The sequence below is a fragment of the Gavia stellata genome, chromosome 19, assembly GCF_030936135.1.
Source record: "Gavia stellata isolate bGavSte3 chromosome 19, bGavSte3.hap2, whole genome shotgun sequence".
Taxonomy (NCBI): Eukaryota; Metazoa; Chordata; class Aves; order Gaviiformes; family Gaviidae; genus Gavia; species Gavia stellata.
Window position 1 is genome coordinate 2,636,944 of NC_082612.1, and position 22,815 is coordinate 2,659,758.

The following is a 22,815-nucleotide window of genomic DNA, read 5'->3' on the forward strand; positions in this document are numbered from 1 at the left end:
ATGGGAGGAGGGTCTCAGCTGCAGGGCCCCCGTTCCTTCCCACCTCCCCAGCTGAACACACCAGGCCATGGCTATCCCTTCCAGCTCCAGCAACCTCCCACACAGCCACCTGGGCCACACGGCTGCTGGGAGGAAGCACATCCACAGGGATTGCGGTTGTCTGCAATGGCACAGAGTGACCCTCTTGGCCTTAGGTCTCTTCTCTATTTCCTCCCATCTTTCTTGGGCACGTTAACACCAGCAGCTGGTCAAAACCATCCCTGCAGGTCATGGAGAATGTGTCCCGGTGACTACTGCTCCTGCCTGGGATCCGCAGGTGGATTCTGCTCCTTGGGGAGAGATGCTTTTCTTGAAAGGTTTTGCTGCTTTTATCTTCAGCATTCCCCATCTCTGCTGAGGAGGATTTTGAAGCTTGCTGGATCAGAGAAAAAATGAGCACAAGGTCAGGGATAGAAGAAGAATTGTTCACAAATAGGCTCTATTCAGCTGTCTTGGATGATGTGTTTGCCAGACATGAGACTGATGAAAACTTAACTCCCCGCAAGCTCTGTGGGTGTGTTGCAGTAGAAACACATCAGTTTACTGGGGCATTGATGACTCTGAATTGCTAACTGATCAGCCACAACATCCCCTCCCTGCCTGTCACTCATTAGCTTTCTAAAAGGCTGTTACATCCTGGTATTGTCTGCAAGGATAGAATATAGTCTGTGTTTCCTAAGAGAAAGTGCTTTCCTTGTGAAATCCTTCTCTTCTAGCTTCAGCAGCTTGCCTTGATATTCTCACGCTACATCTAATCTGCACAGCAAGTACCTCCCGTGATATGCCCCAGGATCCTGCTCCGTGAAAGACCAGGATATGGCATGTGAGGGGAGGGAACTGCTTCCTTCCTGCTTCTCATCTCAACATAGAAACCGGTCCCATAAACTGGGCGTAATGACAGTCGTCCACCTGCAGTTCTTGTCGCGGCAGCAGCGGTCAGTATTGCTTTGCTCCTCGGCCTCAGCCAAAGTGTGCCGCTGGCTGCTGGCAGCCTGGAGGCCGCTGTTGGAAACCTGGAGCAGAGGAGTCTTAAGGGCTTATTTGAACATTTTTTTCTCTTTTTTTTTTTTTTCCCCCCCAAAACTGCTCCACTTGGAGGTTTAGGAAAAGGGAAACTTTTCTAGGCAAATGTAGAAAAAATGCAAATGGCAATTTGAAGATGCTAGGTTGTTTGCTTTGGTTAAAGATGGGGCTTTTTGCACTCAAGTATCTGTGCGCTGTTGGAGGATACTGGGCTGGAGTACATTTGAGTTGCAAAGCGCTCGGGTTGTGCATGTACTCTGGCAGTGGTATGGAACAGTATGTAAAGAACAGAAATTAGACTGAATACATTGTTCTGTATAGTTTTAGTTTGTAACCTTGGGAAAAAGATAAATCAACCTTTCACTTATACTGTGAAGAAAGCTTTAGATGGCTGTTCTTTAGGTGCTGATTCATTTTTAGAGTTAGTGCCAAGGTATCTTTATAAAGTTCCATTACTGTTTTGCATAGAAAGCATAAAAATAATCTACAGAGATTACAGAGAAGAACATGCTCAGCTCTTCCTAATAAGAGAGAGCTATAGATCTATTAACAGTAAAGGGCCTCAGAAATGTCAGTATGGTCCTTGCAGCCCAGACTGCATCAAGCCTTTGCCAGACTGCGTTAGAGGAGACTGCTAATGTGCCAGTCACGTTTCTGTCTGAAAATGCTGTGACTAGTCTAGCAACAAGGAGCACCCAGATAACAGCAGCTGGACAAGATTAAAGACTATTCTTTTCCCTTTGGTCTTCCAGTTTACAGTGTGAATTTGGCAGTATCTGGTATGTAATCAGTGTTACAGCTGCCATGGAGCCTATTTAGATGCCAGCGTTGCATCAAGGTCCACTGACTTCTCCGGGTATCTTCGCTCCAAGGCATTTGTCATGATGCCAGCCTGACCTGGATGCCCGAGTTATCTGATCACTGGAGGTGTCCATGAGGAACCGGGAGTCTCTTTTCCAGCCTTGGCATTTACAACAGAGGGATCACTTTCTCCATTATCTGAAGTGGAGGATTTCTTAGTAATAAGGTTGTCCAGATGCTTTCGCAAGTACGGTACAGGTGCAGCCCTTGAGGAACTAGGATAAAGGATAAGGGGATGAGGTCATTTTGTTATTGCTGTTGTTACTGTTGTTGTTATTATTCCAGTTCTGTATTTTGAAATCCTACAACCTCCTGGAGCAAAATGTCAGCTGTTGCTCCTGGTTTTGTTGAAGGCAACTGAGCTACACCAAATTTATACTAGTTAAAGATCTAATGATTTATTTGTCTTCACTCAAGTCAGCAATTAGCTGCTGCATTTGCAAGTTTTATCACTCAGCCAGTGTGTCTGGGATGAATCAGGATCTGACGTGGGCTTTACAAAAACAGTTCTGCCCCACTTGCCAAAAAGAGTTTAATCTTGCACTGGTTTTCACTGCTTCCTGAAAGTTGTGCTCTGCAGTAAAGCAAGTGTAACTGAAAGCTGTTGAAAAATTGGCAGATTAACCATGTTCAGCTCCTGCTCCATCTGTAACAGGAGATAGCTGTTCTCCTGTAGACACTGTGGTGCTCACTGTCGTGTTGCACTCCAGTTCCAGTCCTTTTCCCTAATTAGGCAATAATAATTATAAACCAAGCTTAAGGAAGTAGGGTGAAGCAAGGTGCTATTTTCAGGTGTTACGGAAGGCTGAAGCTAGGAACTTCTCGGCGTTCCCTGAACACCCACATACAGGCACCGGCAGCGTCAGCTGTGCTTTTCTTTTACAACCTCAGAACCCCATCTCAAGGAGAGTCTTTCAGTTGAGTCAGTGGAGACTGGATCAGGCTCCCTGTTGTCTGCCTTTCAGTGCATGTGTGTGCGCAGAGACCCTCCATACTTCCATCCTGCCGCCTCCTTGGAGATCACCTGCATGAGTCTGCAACATGAGCTGGAGATCATGTGTACTGCAGCGCTTCCTCTCTTGGCTTAAGCTCGGCTAAGATTCGGTTACCCTTAATCCATGTTTCCAGGATCAGGTAGGTGGGGAAACAATGCAAGGTTATCCCGCACTGAGCTGGTACGGCATGTCTTCTGACTTAAATTCACAGCTTCGCTGTCCACGTGTTGTATTATTACAAGGGTATCGACCAAAAGGGTTTCAAATACCTATGGCTCAGAAGATTGGCTATGTTGCTCCCTTGCAGCTTTTTACTGATCAAATCAAGGGATAACATGCTTTGCTTGTGATCATTCCGTGTGCTTTCCCAAGCAAAAAAATAATGCTGGGGGCTCGTACGACTCGAAAGTACAAAGAGAGTCTTTGAATCTCTGCAACGGAAAAGGCAAGAATGCGAGTTATTCTTAATAAACAGTTTTGTCAACTTCCCATCTGGCAGTGTTCAGCTTTCTTGTTTCTCTGAGCAAGGAGCTTAACAAAAGAGCTCTGTTTTAAATACACCTACACATGTAATAGTAAAGCGGTGCTTCGTTCAGCTCGCCCTCTGTAAACCTCCAGTTCAGCTTTCCTTAGGACAGTCCCGTCACAACAAATGTTAAAAGGAAAAGAACGTCCCTTTTTCTTTCTTCTTTTAGCTGATGATAAGAGAATGACCTGTGCTTCTGAAATCTGTATGGAAAACCTGTTGGTGAAATGGTTCTACCTCTCACTTTCTGCCAATGCTTTTCCATGTCGCAGAACATCAGCTGGTGCTAGTAAAGGATCTGACCCTAACAATCATTATTTACGTTGTACATTTTCCTGTATCATTTCTTTTGACAATCTTAGGCGGTACTAGGAGAGTCCTCTTTCGGTGTCTGGTTTACATCTGCAGAGGGCATTTTAATCTGTTTACTGACTTATTCAGGACGTGCTGTGCTGTGAAATTTTCAGTGAGACAAAGGCTTTAAAGATGCGTCATATCCTCCTCTTCCATTTATGCTCTATAGGTAGTCAAGGTTGTCCTGCAGCCTGTCACATTTGGGACTTCAGCGGTACACAGGTCCAGTGCTGCTCCTCGTTCTCACAGGAAGAGTGAGAAGCTGCAGAGATCAGTGCTAGAGCAGGGGGAGAGATCCCCCGTGGAAAGCAGAGGGAGGATTAAGGACAAGCGCAAAGGCCGGGGCGAAGGAGAGTCTGTGCGGCATGTTCAGGGTACTTGATCGCTAATCCCCTGCTTTGTCTTTCCATTGCACCATTATGTGCTTTAAATAAGGTTGTCAGTGGTTTTTTTTCTCCTAAGAGCTGATGGAGGCCTTCCGTAGCGTTGGTGAGTGAAGCAACCGAAGGCCAGCCGTGCCGGGCCGGGGGACACACCCAGGCTCACATGCTGCAGGGGGACAGCTGGCCGGCTGCGAGGCCCTGGGGGATGCGAGGGACGCACATTGCTGGCACTTGGTTGTCACGTCTCTTCCTGCATTTTTATCAGCACTGAGAAGAGATCAAAACAGCATTGTGCAGGCTTCCACCCCCTCACGGTATTTGATTCTTTAGATGACTTTGCCAGCCGTCACTTTAAAATGAAGGGAACCTTTTGAGAAAAGTGCTCCTTCAGCATCTGTAAGAATCACATGCAGCCGCCCTGCTTGGTGCATCGTGTGGGAGTCCACATGCAGCCCAGCCTGTAAACTGATCCCGGTGAATGGGCCCCCAGGCTCATCCCCGAGGGGAAAGGCTTCTTTCTGGCTGAGAGGTAGAGGGGAAGACCCCCCGCATTCAGTGATAACCCGCTTGTCTGCCCATGCCTGTTGCCTCACAAATATGAGGGGGAGCATGTTGTGTGAATGTCAGGAACAGTGATTACTGCTTGATTCACTTGGAAGAGACAAGAACATAGCAGTGAAACAGAAGTAAGCACGAGCAATTTTAAATGTGGCTGTTGGTGTTACTTCACATTCATCTTCCTTGGAAGAGCTGGCCTGTTGCTGATGTGCAAAATCCTTCTGCTTTTACCTAGGTGGAGTGAAACTCCAGGCCGACCTCACTCCTGGCATTCAAGCAAATTTGCGGAGAACCAGCCCGAACCCAGCATGATGCAAATATCTCAGGGTACGCTTGGCACCCCTTGGCATCAGTCCTACCACTCCAGGTAAGCACTACACAGCTGTGGTCCTGTGCTGCGTAGGCAGAGGTGTAAAGCAGTGTATGGTTTTGATTTAGTGTCATTTGCCCTGTTTTGATATATTTCCCACGGGTGTAGAAATCAGGCTCCCAAGCTAGCACGCCTCTAAAGTAGTGCTGCAGTCCTATGTCCTTCCTTGTTTCCAGTGTCATGCTGGCTTCAGGGGGCCCCTCTGCCTTATGCCCGAGGATGTGTCCTGATGGTACTGACTACAAGATCAGGGCCTAAATCTAGAGCACAGGAGTGAAGGAAAGGGACAAAAGGTGTGGTGGAAAAATGTTACCAGTCACCTCCATACAGCTGGACAGGTTTACAAACAGCCGGGGTTAGGATTAGAGTTAGGAAGGCTTCAATTCCTGTTTGGTTACCCAGGTAGAGTAGCCATGTTTTCTTCCTTGAAGTGTTCTGTGAGGTGATTAACAGCTAGGAAATTAATTGCTTTAAAAATCCCCCTTCCTACCAAGATGGCAGCCCACTGTCTGGACATTAATGCAGCTTTCTGTGGATCTAAATGCAGGAGCTGGAGTCCTGCTCTGCACGCTGTGGACTGCCCCCACATAGAAACGCAGCATGGTTGTTTCCCCAGCAAAGGAAAAGAAATCCAAAGTCAAAATTAGTCTATTAAAAAAAAAGAAAAAAGGGTGTAGGTAGCAGGGCAACTGTGCCCATCCAGGTAACTGAGCTGCTCTCAGGAGTAGCCAACAGTAGTGCATCACTGAGAATACTCCCAGGGTGAGAGCAGTTAAGCAAGGGATTTCCTGGTTTTGGCAATTGCTTTCTGCAGGGGTCGGCTTTATCACAACTGTATGTGCATGGCTGTTTCTCTAAGAAGTTAGTGCAGCGGTTTATCAGTCCCAAAAAGACTAAACTAGAAGGTGATATGAGGTGCCTCTGGTTTTGGCCATGGACCATGGCCAAGGCAGATTAGAAGCAGTGATGCGGTCCCAGCGAGTTGGGGCTGTTTCTGTGAGGCCGCACAGTGTGGTGAGTACAGGGAAGAGAGCTGCCTAGGGCAGACATACCCCTCAGCTACCCTGAGCAGCCCTAAAAGGTTCTTGGTGGTAAACCCTGGGGCAGCTTGATGGGGGACAAGTTTAAATTCCGCCCTTGGAGGATTTTCCCTGGAAAGGCAGAAGGGTTTCAGGAGCAGGAAACTCTCCTTATAGCCACTGGGATTTAAACATCGTTTCTTCTACAAGCGAGACTGAGCCTTGGCAGAGGGGAGGAGAAAGAATACAGAGCATTAAAAAAAGTGAGGAGATGGTTGCAGAAAAAAATGTATGTTCGTCTCCGGCCTTCAGCACAGATCATGCTGTAGCATATTCATTTCCCACGGAGGAGCTTTGCTTCCCAGCCACAGCTCCTGGCAGAGCCTTTGGCAGTGCTGCTCTGTCTTCTGAGTGCTTGAAGAGGAGCACGGGGAACATCTAGTGGCCAGCTGGCCAGGGCTGCGCTGGGCATTGCCAGGGAGATATTTATTTTAAACTAAAATAGAGTGGTGTATTTAAATGAGTAAACCAGCTTTATCCTGAGATTTGCTGTATCTCTTTCTGCTTGTCTCTCTGTTATGCTGCATCTCTCTGCAGAGCTGCTGCTTTTTCCCCTGGCAGGCAGACTTCCTTCTGCCTTTCCTCATCCCTGTGTCTGTCGTTTGGGCTTGTGGGTGTTAATCCAGCAGGGTGGAAGTGACTGTGGCTGGGATATGATCTGCAGCAAGCTTTAGGCTCTTCAGCAGACACTTGTTAAGGAGGGGGCTGTTATGAATCGTACCTGCTGCCTCCTTGATTCCCAGGGTTGCTGTGCATCCCCAGCTCCCCCACTGTGTGGAGCAGGTTTGGGTTTTTTTATCCCAGGGGAGCAAAGAACACAGAAATGGAGCTTGCCTTTCCCTGTGCCAGTTGAGGCTGCAGCTTGCACCCTGGCAAACCCAGGCTCCCCTCCGTTCCTGCTTCCAGCTCTGAGCCTTGCCTGGCCGCCCTTTGCATGGGACAGCAGTCTTTCCTTTCCTGGTGCTTTCCTGTGGCTCTGCCAGGGTGGTGCGTGTAGCTGCACAGGGAACTAGAGAAAGCGATATCTAAGGGAGGGGAGCTGGGAACAGAGGGAAGGAAAGTGAAGTTAGGCTACAATCCCCATTCCTCGGTGTATTTGCTTGAGTCTGGGAGGAGAGATTAGCCAGGGAAACTCCACATAAATTTGTGATATCCCCATGTGAGGGATACCATGTAAAAAGAACTGTGGCCGGCACAAGGAGCTCCCTTCTCATGGACAGAAAGATCTCCGAATATCCTTCTTTTTGGGCATATCTCTGGCGGCCACAAGTCCTCTTTTGACACACACGTATCTCAGAGCAGGTGCCAAGGTGTACCCGCATCTGCTGAGCTACGTGAGGAGGTGGCTGTGAAGACTTCCTGGGGCATCCTTAAACTGTTTCTATTGTTGCACCCCCACTTGCCTCCACGCACAAACACATGCATCTCTTCTCTGTCTTGTCAGTTTAGTTTCACTCAGCAAACAAACTATCCTTGGGACAGCTGAATTTCCAGGAAGCCTGCCAGGGCATAGCCTTCATCTCCATAAAAAGAAATGAAATGGGAAAAAAAGAAAGAGATTAGATTCCCCCCAGAACGCCTCTCATGCTCCTCTCCTCCTCCTCGGTGGCGTCGGCACTCATTCAGCTTTCCAAGTGCTTTGGATAGGTTTGATGGGTGGGGTTGATCCTCCCTGGCTCCAGAGATGCACTGTCTTTCTGTCTGCATTTCCCTCCCACCCTTCTGTGGTAAATAAGAGCCATGTGTTGCAATGTCAAGCAGTTCCTCTTTGTGAACTGGGATGACTGCAAACGGGATGGAGTAAGGCCCAAATATGGGTTTTCATCTGCACTTCTCAAAACTAAACATCTTGCTTCTGAGCTCATTTATAAGTTGTTGTGCCTCTCCGCTGCTGACAGTGGGGTTTTACTCTTCTCTCGCTCTTCCCCAGCTCCTCAACCAGCGATCTCTCTGGCTATGAGCATGGCTATCTGAGGAGAAGTCCTGACCAGTACAGTTCCCGGGGCAGCATGGAGAGCTTGGACCACTCCTCCCCTGGCTACCACCCTTGTCACCTGTCCCCGGCAAAATCCACCAACAGCATCGACCAGCTCTCCCACCTCCACAGCAAGAGAGACTCTGCCTACAGCTCCTTCTCTACCAACTCTAGCATCCCCGAGTATCCCGCTCCTCCATTCAGCAAGGAGCACTCCTGCTCCACGGACAGCATGCAGTCCCGAGGCGGCCTGCAGGAGGGGATGAGGCAAGCTGACATCAGGTACGTCAAGACAGTCTACGATGCCCAGCGAGGGATCTCCGAGGAGTATGAGGTGAAGTCATCTGCTTTGCTTCCGAGCTGCGAGGCCCGGGCCTCGCTGGACGGTCACAGCCACGGCATGCTCCATGGCTTCAGCCGGCACAGCGCAGCTCCCTCCTGGGCGCAGCCAGGCCAGGGCTCCTCGGACAGCAAGAGCCAGCCTCCCAAGGGACCCCCCTTGCCTCCCACTCGCAGCGACAGCTATGCAGCCATCAGGCATCACGAGAGGCCCAGCTCATGTGCTGGCCTTGATCTGAACAAGCATGGTCGAACCCAGCCGAAAGGGGCCTGGCCTCTGCTTGTCAGCACCCTATCCCAGGGACCGCTGCTGAAAACCCCATTTGGAGAAGGGCATCTGCACACCGTAGTGGAGAAGAGCCCAGAGAGCAGCCCCACCGTGAAGCCCAAGCAGAGCTATTCCCAGCCAGCCCAGCCAGGGCAGCCCCTGCTGCCTACTGGTGTCTACCCAGTACCTTCCCCAGAGCCGCACTATGCCCAGGTGCCCCAGCCTTCTGCAAGCAGTAATGGGATGCTTTATCCAGCTCTGGCCAAAGAAAGTGGGTACTCTCCACCTCTTCCAGTCTCTTATGACAAGGCCGTAGCCAGCAGCGCCCTGAGCTTTGATGAGAATGGAAACCAAAGCACTACAAACAGATCAACCACCTTCTACCAGCCCCCTGCAGCTGAGAGAAAGCACGATGCTGCAGCGAAACTTCTCCAGCAGAAACCTCCTAGCACGGCAGGCCCAGAAGTCTGCCTGACCACATCGAGAAAGGAGGAGTTGTTACCCCTTCACAAGGTACCACACAGCAACCAAGAGACCACAAGTACTGCACAGGCCTCCAAACACAGTTTTCAAGCCCCACAGCCCGAGCCGAGGGATGTCAGTGAGAGAAAAACCCATTACCAGCCCAAAGACGACTGGACAGCTGAATCCCAGGAGGACAAAACCGGCAACGCACAGATAATCGAGAGAGACACTGCTGCTCACCACCAGTGGGGTCACAGCTATGCCAAGCAATATGGCTTCTCCTCCTTGCAGAACATCCCGGAGAGCTCCAGGAGGCAAAGCAGCTCCGAGCTAAAAGAGATGCAACCAGGTGAGGGTTACTCCAACCCCAAACTGTCCTTCTTGAACAGCAGCAGTAAAGAGGAGAAAGATCACAGGGGACAGGGGCACAAACAGTGGAGTGATTTGGACCCACAGGCCTTTGCGAGGCAGGAGGACGAGGGCAAGAGCGTGACTCCATTCTGTGCTGCCGAGCCAAAGTGCGAAGAGCCCCCTTCTCCACAGCACCCAAAGACCTCTGATTTTGGGAGGAGCCGGCTCAGCTCTAGCAACACCCAAAGCTTTCCCTATGGCAAACCAGACACCGGCAAGCCCCGCTGCTCAGTGCTGGAGAAGGTAAGCAAGTTTGAGCAGCGAGAGCAAAGCACTCACCACCCCCAGAGTGCTGGCATTCCCAGCTTCGGCCAGCACTACGGGCCGAGCAGGACGAGCCAGCCCTCCAGCGCGAGGGGCTCTCCGCACAGCCTGGAGGACATGCGCAGCAAGCTCCGCGAGCCCGGCCAGCTGCTCAGTGAGCCGGGCAGGGTCTCCAGCCTCTCGGCCAGGAACGGGAAGCTGGAAGAGGCTCACTGGGGCCCCATAGAGCTGCAGATGGCGGCTTTGGTGAAGCAGGCAAGACCCAGCGAATACTACAGCCTGTGTCCTGAAAATGACGTGCAAATAAGGGCGGCTCAGCTACCAAGGAGTAAAAGCACGTTCCAGCTGGGAGGTGAGCCTGAGAAGGAGATCCTCTGGAAGGATAGCGTCCAGGATGCCCATGGGTCGCAGCTGGACACACTATTTAACAGGGCCTACAGGAACAGCATTAAAGATGCTCAGTCCAGGGTGCTGCGGGCCACTTCCTTCCGTCGCATCAGCCCCCCGTTCGGGAGCGCACCCAAGAGGACGGCCCAGAGGCCTGCCTCAGCCCATGTGGGCATGAGGAGCATGGCCGCGTCTCCCCACACCCCGAAGGAAAGGCACAGCGTCACGCCGACGGAAGGCAGCTTCTCCACCCTGGACTATGCCAAGACCCAGCACATCTTGCGCATTGGGGGCCGAAAGCGGCTGACGGCAGAGCAGAAGAAACGGTCTTACTCAGAGCCGGAGAAGATGAACGAGGTGGGCATCTCTGATGGGGAGCCATCGCCGTTCTCCTTCCAGAAGAAAGGCATCCATTTTGTCTTCCCAGAGAATACGGTGGCTGACCGGCGTAAGATCTTCGAAAGGGATGGCAAAGCTTCTTCCACAGCTAGCCTCTCCAAGCCAGAGCTCAAGCAACTCCAGCAGAACGCCCTCGCCGACTACATCGAGCGCAAAACAGGGAGACGGCCATCCTCGCAAGATGTCGGACTGCTGAAGGAGCGCTCCCACAGCTCCTACCTACAGGCAGGTGGCCCAGACAGCGAGAGCCTTTCCTCCGCCTCCAGCATGAATTCCCTCCAGGACCAGAACCTTTACCGCCGGAGAGAGTCCATAGAGCGGATATCCAGGACAGGACGGGTATCTTCTACGCTTTCTCCTGGGCTGATGGGCTGCTTCGACATGAGTGGAGATGAAAAGAAAGGGCACCAGGACAGCTCAGTCACGAGCCGACCGAAAACAGAGAGGTGCCGAGATTACAGAGCCAAAATGGAGCTCACCAAAGGCACGCAGACAGACCCTCTGGGCATGCAGGGCCAGCCTCGCTACGGGAAGCAGGAGCAGGTCTTTGAAACACCCTCCACTGCTAGGAAATCTGGGAAATCGGTGTCTGCAGAAGACTTGCTTGATAGGTACGACAATCAGACAGTCCCTGTGCATATACGTTCCAGATCGTCTCCCACGGCGGACAAGAAACACCAGGTATGTGGAAACCGGATCATGGGTGCAGGCAAGCAGGGCTCTCTGGACCAGGGAAAGAGGGGGGATGTCAGAAGACAGGCTGATGTTCAGTCACGGCACTTACTCCATTGGTTAGAGAGAGGTTAAATGCATGTTGAGATAGAGACAGTTTATTGCATTTAAATTACCAGGATGCTGTTTTAAATGCTTGCTGGTGGGGTACTGCTTCTATTCAGCTTTCTTACTGCTGGGGCTATTTCAGAGATTTCAGAGATGCTGGGATTTCAGTGCGTATGCTGGTAGTGTGCATGTGTTCTTGCTGCTCTGAGGTGTGCTGTTCTTACCTGCCAGCATCATCGGAGAAGCACTGATCACCTTTCTGGTGGGGTCTACCGTTAAGGTGGTGATACACTGTTGCTGCTGTTCTGCCTTAGCCCACTTCCCTGGTGCAAAGTAGAGAAGATTAAAGGCTGCTTGAAATTGTCCTGGCTCCCACTGTGCCTGACAATGCTGGGAAATACTCAGCGGAGGCACTGCCATGTAACCATTATGTTTTGCCTCCAGCTCTGGAGGGAAACATTGCAGAGAAAACTTAGCGGACACCCTGGCCGCTCTTTCCATGTCCCCTGCTTGGCGGTTGGGAACATTGCACTGATGTCACAAATGGGGAATTCGACTGACTCTGATGATGGTAAATAGTAGAAACAGGCTAACTTCTTAAAGAACAGCTGCCCAAGCCAGCTCTTCAGCTGGCTGAAATCTGTTCAGACCTATTTAGGTAACCGCAACTGGTCGAGCTGCGTGGATTTACAGCAGCGGTGGGTCTGCTGCCCCACCACCGTTTCCACGCCAGGCTCCATTCATCACAGGAGGAGGGAGGAGACAACCAAAATGTGTGGACAGGCTCTTCACTCCAATTAGTGTGAGCATTTGGACACTTGCATATTTGCGGGGCAGCTGAGATCCAGGACATCTCCTGCTCTTCTTGCATTTGCTACTGGCCCAGAACAGATTATCTAGGTGCAATGAAGTGGTACCGAGCCAAGTAACGTGAAGGAGGCTCTGGGCAGCATCTCGGAAACAGGCCAAATAGGGGTGCAGGGGAAGAAGCTGTCCTCCCAACCTCGTGTGCTTCATTCTAAATGTCGTCCCTTGACAGACCTCAGATCCCACACTACATTTTTAACTGGAATTAAAAAAGCAGCTTGTGAATATCAAGTGACTGGAATGCATTTCCATAACCACTGCTGTCTCATGCCATCATCAGTATTTTTCCACACGAGCCAGGCATTAGGCTCATCTGTGCAATTTTGTCACACTTGCCTATCATGAAGTCTTGCATTCAGTAAGAGGAGAGTCCTTAAGAAAGTTAGGGTAGAGGCCAAGCTGCGACTCTTTCTCTGCCTCCTGGAACAGTCAAAGCAGCAACAGAAACAGGCATCCAGAAAGAGAAAAATCACTAAAATGTGCTTTTAAATGATAGGTTGGACAATGAGCGGTCCTAGTTCATTTTTACCCAGCCCCTGGACAGGGGACATACGGGGTAGTTCTGAAGATCTTTATTTCCCCCTTATTGGCTGATTTTTAATCTTGCATACATTCAGCAGCCAAACCAGAGTTTCTGCCTGTTGGAAGCTGACTCGAGGAAGATGATGAACAGCAGTGCGGACCTTCCCACAGGGTCTTAGTTCAAGTGTAGAAGAGGGGAGAGCCCTTACTTCTGTTTCCCAGCGTGATTTAGCTGTATCCACTTCTGGAATGAGGATTTAGTCCCATAGGCAGTAAGGCACTTGTGAAAATCCTGTTCTTAAATCCTAATTCAAGAAAGCATGCTTGACTTCAAATATATACACCAATCCATAAGTGTCTGTTTGAAAGGGAAGTATATGTTTAAGTGCTCTCTTAATTACTTTTGTTTCTGATCTGCCTCCAATACAAAACCACAGCTATAAAAGTGGGGGACAAAGCCAAAGCAACAGGATGATTATTTTTTTGGCCTTTTCAGATTTTTTGTGGGAAATGTTTATTTCCAGTTTAGCAGCAGGCTTGTTTGCCTCACTGTATGTTTTTCAGGGCCTTGTGTACAGTGTGTAATGTTCCTTTCAGGCTGCATATAAATCACATTGCAATGTCACTGTAGGAATTTGTTTAAAGATATAAAGAAATTGATAGCCATATGAAATTATTAGCTTGGTCTTCAGAATGCATTCTCAGCCTTCCTTCCTCTCTGCTTTTTTAGTATGTCTCAACCCGCATATCTCCCAGCTCCCGGACTCCTAAATCAAGATCTGTGCTTACCCTCCCTCTGCAGCAGCACTGACCAAAAAAGCAAATTACTAAGCGTGTGGGGAAGGGGGGCACTGAAATGCTCTCTGCTGGAAAGATCATATGGGAGAAAATACCAACCTCGTTAAAAGCAGGCTCAGCATTTGCTTTCATGTCTCATAATAGTCTGGTGTCCTATGGTGGAAACTCTAGGGCAGAGAGAGTCACATTCACAAATGTATTTCAGCTGCAAAATTTCTCTGGTTTTAGATGACATAAATTCCTAAAGAGGAGATAGTTCCTACGCTTTGGTTTTCAAAAGAACCAAGTGCCAGATTTTGTGATGCTTTTCAGCACCTCTGCCTGTGGCTGGAGTTCCCAAGCTTTGTGGCATTCAGCATCTCTGCAGCCTTTCAGTCCTGTTTTGGCACTGGGCTTATGCACAGTTTGTTCACTGTTTAGCTTCCCTGGTTAAGGCTGCTTCAGTGATGTCTCAGCTTCTTGCTTGCATGTAAAACAGAGGTGAACACCCAGGTCCCACTGATACACTGATACCGTTGAGCATGTTTTTAGAAGAGGCAAGAACTTGCGGAGAGGTTTTAAAAAATGTTTATCTGAATAAGTCTGCCTGTTGGTCCACAATTCATCCTGAAAAAGGTGGACAAGTCCTCTAAGCAGGAGTAGGGTGCTGGAGGGTGGTATGCCACACTAGAGTTTTCCTCCCGTCTGTATATGGCACATGCTGTGCTCTCTTCTTACTAGGAAACGTCAGTGTTTTGTTATTTTGTTTTGCTTTCTGCTCACTGCTAATACTGTCTTTGCACTCCAGGACCTGCTGAGAAGGGAAAGCAGTGAATTTGGCCCCATGGTGAGAGATCCTTTCTATGTGGTCAGCGCAGGAGCCAGGTAAGTATATGTTAATGACCCCTTTGTCACTGCAGGGTCAGCTCTTGCCATCCTGCTGCTAGCAGCAGTTGTCATGCATTGTCTATGTAAACAGATGGATCTTGACAACCTAGAGAAAACATCTGCACGGACACAGTTCTGGGTGTGCTGTGCCCAGCGGAGTTTGGAGGAGTAAATTGCTGTGAGGTTTTTTTTCCACTATAGACATTAATTCACTATCAAGTCCTCCTTATGTCATCTTGAGCATGTTTCTGCAGCAAATTTCCAGTTACATACCTTCCAAAATGTGTTTGATCTGCTGTTAGAGCTCACATCCAGACGCTATCATAACTGAAGGATTCTAAAGAAAAAAATACCTTGATGTCCCACACTGTCTGGTTTTCTCCAGTCCAGGGTGCTGCCTCCCCAAAAGCGAGTGAACATTTGCATGGACTAAAACTGGGAGATTTCATTTATCTTGCTGAATTGGGAGCTTGTGTTTATGCTGCTTTCCTTGGTGCAGGCAGGATATTTTGCTCAGCAACAGGGAAGAGAGAAATGTTTTTAAAAATAGGAAAGTGTAAGCATAAACATCATAATATTAGGACTTATGTAACTATCCACTTAGCAGTGGATTGTTTTGAAGTTAACTAGAACTGAAGTTGATCTTGCTGTATTTACATTTAAATAATAAATAGATGCTTGCCCTAAGCTCTGAGTGCCCAAGCAGCTAACTCATATTACAGTAAAAAACATCAAGAGGGACTAAAAGAATTATTCACAAAGGAGCTCTGTTTCTCACAAACTTGCAGTAAATGTCATCCCACTCTTTTGTCATGGTGGGAGTTAACACTGCTGTTTCCAAAGGTTTCACCATGCAGCTCTGGGTCAGGGAGCTGTCAGCTAGAAGTAGAGGAAGGCTCCTAGCCTATCTGGATCTTACTTCTGACTGGCTGGCCATTTTTGCCCCTAAGAAGACACAAATGTTGTTCTAGAGGGACTCAATCTGCCTTCAGGCATATCCTTTTATGATTATTCAAAACACATCCGTTTACTTAGATTTGGAATAACTTTTTCCATTTTTTTTCCTAAGAGAACAATACGTCTGGTTTAGTTCATCCTGCCTCCCCATTTCTTCTAGAGATGGCATTTCATCGTTCTTCTCAATAACTACTTGCTGCTTCCTTTTTTTTTTTTCCCCCAACCTATTTTCCAAGTAATGGGATTGAACACCCAGACTGAAAACAAGTTTATTGGGGCACAAAATGTAGATTTCTCATTTTCATGCTTCATTGCACAAAGATTGTTTGCATTAACTTAACAGTTTTATGATGTTTCTGCTGCATAGGCATCCTGCATGCTCTGCAAGCATGTTTCTTCCGGGAGATGTAAGGTTGCTTTCCCTTCTTGGTCAGAATTGGATTTCCCAAAAGATAGAACAAAAGGATGGGAGAAGTCAGGAAAAAGCTCTTGGCTCTGAGGACACAGGATCCCACTACACAGGCTGCAAATCACTCCCTACGAGCCTTAGCTGCTGAGTGATTTTTCTTACCTTACTGCACCTGAAATGACCTGAAAGAAAATGGGTACGAGTTTTGGAAGCCAGAGGGCTCTGATCATGCACTGCTGAAGCCGGTAGAAGATTTGCATTTAACTCTCAGTGAGGATGAGATAGAAATCCTTTGCAGACTGAAAGGGACAGGTAGACCAGGACCTTACCCGCGTGCAAATGATTCACAGAAGGAGTTCCACTATTAGGATACTGTTGAACGTTCCCCTGCCCCAGTGTGAGTATTTCACAGTCTGGGTCATCTTTAATCCATCCCTTAAGAGATGCAGTCTTTGTCTGTCCTGTGATTGTCAGCCCAAAATAGCTGGTTTTCTAGCCAGTCCTCTCGCACCTAACCATCACCATCCTGTCGCTGTCTGTGGCATATTCCATGCACGGGCCCTCCAGGGAAGGCAACAGCAGGCAGTAGGAATTATGCTTCTAGGTTTCCTTGGGACACAACTGCTTAATGTGCTGGAGAGGGAGATGGGACCATCCCTACCACCTCTATTGCACAAGGAGGAGCACTGTCAAATGGTGAAGTTATGGACACTCTGGTCAGCAATCACTTGGTCCGGTCACACGTGCTCTGTGACTTACACTCCATGCTCTTAGGCTACTCCCCAGGTGTCATACAGTGGCTGTCTCGCAAGCACTTTTGGGAACGGTTGTTGCTCCACCAGTTTTAGAATCCACAATTGCTTCCACAGTAGGAGAGATCTTTCAATTAGAGAATTACCATCTGGTGTTTCTGACAAACACTGAGCATCTGAAAAGAATACACATTGCTACTGTCCAGGAACCACAGATGATACCAAGAGCAGTCTGTCTGGGAAGTTTCCCCACCCCCAGGCAAAGGCTGCCAAATTCTATTCTCAGTTACACCAGAGTAAAGCTGGAACGACCCATGTCTTTGACAGAGTTATTCTTAATTTGTACCAGTACATCTGAGAGCAAATTTGGGGCCCAAGTCTCAAACATCACAGATTGGCAGTGTTGGATTATTTGAACAATGCATCTCGAGCAGAAAATATATTGGCAGTAGAGCTTTGTTGTATTTTTTGTTTTATGGTATGGCCTCATGTTCTTAGGCCATCTTCTCTTGCATCTGCTAACACTATCATTACCGCTCATTTTGTTTTCCAGCTAAATAGCCGTACGGGCAAGTAGATTTGCCTGTGTGTTCTGAGCAGGGCCCTCACTTCAAAGGCCTGACACTGTTTCTCAGACTCACGTGAGAACATCTTAAAAGACCTGGAAGGAATAATTTAATCTGCTGACTTTGCAGCCTTAACATCCGTTTCCAGTTGAAGTCTATTGGCTTTGGTTTTTGTAACACCTGCCTATCTGAGTGGAGCGATTTGTTCTAGCAGGATGCCAAGGTTGCAAGAGCTTTTTATTTTTCTCCGCAGTCAAAATAGTGCATTTTTTGGCCTCACTTTGTTCTCAGAGGCAGTTGAATCATTTCAATGGCACCTTTCCAAAAGGAGCAGATAATGTTTTGGGAATTTCTGGCCCATAAAGCTGAAATTCTTAAAATTATCAGCAATTGAGAATGGAGTTTGATGGTAGATAATGTCAAGTAGTCTTTCTTACAGCAGTCACTACTAGCCCCATCTGTAACAAAAAAAATTCACAGCAAAGCTGGAAAGGAAGCCAGGCACCTAGGTTTTCCTAGATTTTTTTCTATTAAGTTATTGCTGTGATGCTTGCTACATGTATGCACATGTGTGTGTGATCTAGCACACACTGAAAATGATGGGAGATGGTGAGTGGGAATGGATCTGGCTCTCTGTCCCTATCATTAGTAGACTGGATTTTACTACCAGTTTTAAAGCACAACTGCACCTCACCTAGATCAGCAAGCACTGACCCAGACCTCTGATATGGTTGCATAATTTGTTCATTAAGGAGATGCACAATAGCTTTTCTTGCTCATAGATTAATTATTAATCTTATCGTGGTCTGTCTCTTGGTTTTTAGGTCTTTCATCAAGAAAGAAAGAAGCCACTCAGAAAAAATGGCGTTCACAAGTTGCTATCCCCATCCTCACCACAGCAGCGAGGTTGTCACCGGGTCTGCTGCACTGACCGAGAACCACAAGCTCTCAGAACTTTCCAGGCCAGATAGCAGGACTTCTGCATTTGTCCCATCCTCAACAGAGGCAAGGAGTCACTATCCTGAGCAAAAGCAAGGCTTTAAACCCTTGTTGCTTAACCTTACTCCTTCTGGATCTGGCCCGTCCTCCCCTAATACGCCCACCCAGACTCCCTCAGACTTCCAGAGTGCCGGTGATGGCCAGGCTCTGAGACAGCACCATGCCAAACGAGATGCTGTTTCTCCTGAGGGCAACGGTAATATTCAGGCACAGTCTTTGGATGCTGTCCAGGATAGATCCCCCGAGATGCCCACAGAAGAAATAATGTGGAGAAGGAAAGCTGGGCTGCTTCACAGATCCCTCCCACCCAAAGTGGTGTGGGCTCATTCGGTCAAAGACAACAGCTACCCAAGGGCTATGGTGTCTCCTCCAGCGGCTGGGCCAAAGCTCTCTCAGAGGTGGCAGTCCCTGCCGACACAGAGCAGCACTTCTTCTGACCCAGAGACTCCTTCTCCTCAGGGGACAACCTATCTCCGGATCTCAGAGTCGGGCCTGCAGCTCACACCCCCACCATTGCTGCAGGACGATGAAGACGACGAGGTGTTTGTCATGCCTTCCCAGCCCAGTATCGTTGCTCCACCCTTCTCACCCCCACTGCTAACCCATCCTCTTCCTGAGCTGAGCTCTTGCACTTCTGCAAACAGCACGGAGGAATTCCCACCTCCTCCCCCACCGGCGGTGCTTGAGGGGAATGGGGCAGCTGGAGACAAATCCAACAGGCTCACAGAGGAGGCCAAAGTGAGGTAAGGGAGGGCTGTAACGCAGCGTCTTGGGCGTTGTAGGGCCATATACAGTAAGATATGCGGGGCTCCAGACAAATGTGACTGACCTCCGCAGCTCCGCGTGCCGCGATGACCCACCCACAGCTGAGCGGGAAGCTTGCAGAGGACTGCACACATTATAAGGGGAGAGGGACAGACAGACAGACAGACTCGCTGCCGCTAGGCTTTGCTGGCTGCCAAGAGCGTTGTCAAATGATGTGGCCAGGCCAGAGCACAAAGCAAGAAGGCAAAAAGCTTTGCGGCCCATAGCAGATGCACTGACAGGTGCCTAGTAAGCAAGGCAAAGGGGGTTATGGGTTAGATACTATCCTGGTCTTGTTCTCCCTGCAGTTACCGTACGGATGTCAGTGGAGTTGTCAGTGGAGTTGCTTCTTACTCCAGCATGAAGGGTTAAAATGGCTGCTGACTCCTTCCAGTTGCTGTTTTTTGAGAGAGAACTATGAAAATCCATGACGGTTTTTCCAAACAGTTAGAGTTTCACAGAATACATTTTAGACCTGGCACAAAATAATGCTGTTATGAAACAGTGACCATCTGCCAAGAAGTGACAACACAAATATGTCACAGTAACACTGTATAGTGGATTTCTCCTGAAGGATAGGACTTTGGGCTAGGTGCCCAGCTGGTGTAACTCAGCACGGCTTCCCTCGCTCCCAAGGAGCTGCTCTGATTTCCAGCTGGGAAGAATCTGGCCAGGGCTGTGGTCGTGATTGGCTTTTGCAACATGAAAAGAACAAATGAGTATAGGCTGCTCAGGAAGGTACTCCCAGGAGGTAAGACTCAATGTCCTCAGCCTGTAGCCAGAAAACAAACTGACTTGTGGCTCACTAGTTCCTTCTGTGTTGGAATGACAAAACAGCGGTGTCCAGGTTGAGGGGACAGTATGCCTCTGGTGCCAGTAGCTTCATACTGTGGGCCTTTCCGTATTGAAGTAAGAAGTAAGAGACAAAAATAAGTGAGAGAGAAGGAAAAACTTACTTGTCGTAGGCCTTCACCATATGTTCACAATGGTCCTGTGTGGTAAGTTTATCTTCATCTCACAGAATTTTTCTGTCCATAGCAGCTTCAGAAACTTTCCCAAAGCCCTGGCCGAGAGGGAGATAACAGGGTTGGGCACCAGTATCGGTGAAAATAATTGGTCCCTCTCGCTACCTGCGTCAAAGAGGACTAGCTCTCCATCTGCTGGGGATAAGCAACACCAGTTACCTGCTTCTTCTGAAGGGCCTCAAAGCGCTGATAGACAGCCCATAACTCAACCTGAAAGCAACCACAGAGAGCCAGCAGTCATCACCGGAGAGTCAGAAAACAGCAACCTGGACTCCGGGACTCTCGGTGCAGCACCTCCAGTAAAAACGAAGAAAAAGACCCCAGAGGATATTAAGTCAGAGGCTCTAGCAAAAGAAATTGTCCATAAAGACAAGTCGCTGGCTGATATCCTGGATCCAGATTCCAAAATGAAGACAACCATGGACTTAATGGAAGGGCTTTTCCCCAGTGGAACCAGCTTGCTGAAGGAGAACAACATGAGAAGAAAAATGACACAGAAGAAAGCTAGCAGGACAGTAGTCGAAGATGACACGTAAGCAATTCTTGTTTGGGTTGTGGGCTAATGTCACAGCAGAAGTCGCTGCTTGCTTGCTTCTAAGGGCAAGCCTGTGCTGAATTTTTCTGCATCTGTATAGGTGGACGCTGGCAGAGAGTAAGTTCCTCAGTTCCCAGGCGTGAGGACTGGCAGGGCATTTCTGAATGCCCTTTCTCATGAGTTCAGCTGCATGTGTGGCCTTTGAGCTTACCTCTCTGGGCTGCGTAGAAAATGATGCTGAGATTAGGCAGGAAATGAACCATCTCTGGAGATGTTATGTGATTTTGCTATCTTAACCTTTGTATTCTGAAGCAATTCAGTCCAAAGCACAAGTAACAGAGATATGAGAGTAAAATCAGAACCAAAACAGTGACAGGCAGAAAAATAATGAGAGGGCAAATTTTGGAAGGAGGGATGTGAGCGCCTACTTATTACAGGGGGATGCAAAGATCAGCCCAAGTCCTCCAGTGTGGGGTTTTTTTAAGATAGAGAGACTCCCAAGTGACAGCTGGAGAACCATGTAGAAATAAGTTGTAATGCATCATGACAGATAAGATGGTCAGTCTAGCCATCACCAGCTGAGCTGTGCTGATTTACCTTCAGCCAGGGTCTGATGCCATATAGAGTTGTTAACCAGTCAACATTTAAGCAGAGCAGCTGCGCTGCTATACACAGGGGAGAGATGTGAAAGCAGCTGACATGCACCCTCTGATGGCAGGAATCGGCCATTTCCTTTGTGGCTAATGACACTGGGAAGGTATCGAAGAGGGAATGCTGGAAAACCATGGATCTAGGGATGGGAAAAAGTCAGGCTCAGACTGAACTCTTCCTTTTTCTTCACTGTGGTGTAGGAGAGAAGAAAAGGAAGCTCCTGTAACCCTGATCACCTGTCCTGCTTATTACAATGTTTCAGCACCCAAAGCAGAACTGCTGAATAAAATCAAGGACTTGCCAGCAGAAGTAGGTGAGGAAGAGGAGCTGCTGGACATCAATGAGAAGAAGGTAAATTCAGCACACACTACCATTTGCTGGTTACATTCCTGAAATAATAATAAGCCCTAAAGTAAAGTGCATTTCTATTTGATGTCAGCTTTTGGCAGTCCCAAGTTGCACGGGGGCAGGGTGCATTTAGGCCACCTGTGAAGCTTCATTAGGGTGACCCAGATTGAACAAAGAGAGCTAATCCCAGTACTCACTGCAAATTTCAGTACAAATCTTGCACAACCCTGAGGCGGGCCTGTATTACTCCAGATGCTGAGCGTACAGGTTGTAAGAGGCAGTCCCTGTCCTGTAGCAAGGAAGGGAAAGGAAGAGGTGAAGTGACTTGAGCAAGGACAGCTCGGGTTGGAAACAAGAACGGAATCCAGCTAGTGACTGCACTGTCTGAGTGTGTGAGGTCTCACCCTAGGATTTTCCTCTTCAGTGAAGCCAATTTACCCATTTTGCCTGCTGTCTGCACTCCCTGCCTCCAAAGAAACATTGGATATTCTTCTTCCCCCACACTTCATTGTTTTACTGACCTGCTGAAAGCCATGTGCACCTCAGCAGCTCAGTCAGCGCAACCTCTATGTGATGATTGGGGTGGGAGGAGAGCAGGGCAGGTGAGGAGGAAACATTCTCCTCTCTTATTGCGGCTACATTTCACTGAGGAATGGCCCCTGCAGTTCTTGCTGTAGGCTGCGGTGCTCTGTCTTCCAGGGCTTTTGCAGGGCCTTCTAATTTGTCCCTGTGGTTGTCTCACATTGGTTACCTGCTAATTAGAGACATGTTGCAAAGCTCACAAATCCCAAGGAGCCACAAGCAGGTACTTGCCTGTCTGTGCCTCCTTTCACACAGCTAATGCTTTCGTGCCAAAAGCAGCTGTACCTGCCTGCCTGTAAATTTACAACATCCTACATTGCACTGGACAGAGTAGCACAGCCCATATTTCGTTCTGTTTGTACAACAGCAGAGTTTAAACTCATTGAAGGATACAAATATTTGTGCAAGTCCCATATACTGTAAATACAGTACTTAATTCGTCCCGTGCTGAAATCAGGCATGAATTTAAAGAAAGGCTCCCAAGCTCGGCCTTTCTGTCAAAGTACAGAGAATTCGTGTGTCTCTAGCACAACTCCACATTTTCTCTCTGGGTCCTTATCCCCATGCCAAGTGTAAAAAAAAAAAAGCAGAGAGAAGATGTGAGGCTGAGTGGTGTTTGTGAGTATGCAATTTGTCCTGCAGCCCTGACTTGGAGAG

General features: G+C 48.5%; 1 protein-coding gene across 1 annotated transcript in view; it reads left to right on the plus strand.

The window, feature by feature from the left end:
• The window catches only part of SHROOM3 (shroom family member 3), a 154,808-nt gene that overhangs the window by 127,438 nt on the left and 4,555 nt on the right, over nt 1-22,815 (plus strand). The window contains exons 4-9 of the mRNA XM_059826802.1: nt 4,975-5,106; nt 8,119-11,377; nt 14,451-14,527; nt 18,039-18,956; nt 20,056-20,574; nt 21,429-21,579. Of these exons, the coding sequence (XP_059682785.1) occupies nt 4,975-5,106; nt 8,119-11,377; nt 14,451-14,527; nt 18,039-18,956; nt 20,056-20,574; nt 21,429-21,579 (5,056 nt within the window). The remainder of the gene's footprint in view (nt 1-4,974; nt 5,107-8,118; nt 11,378-14,450; nt 14,528-18,038; nt 18,957-20,055; nt 20,575-21,428; nt 21,580-22,815) is intronic.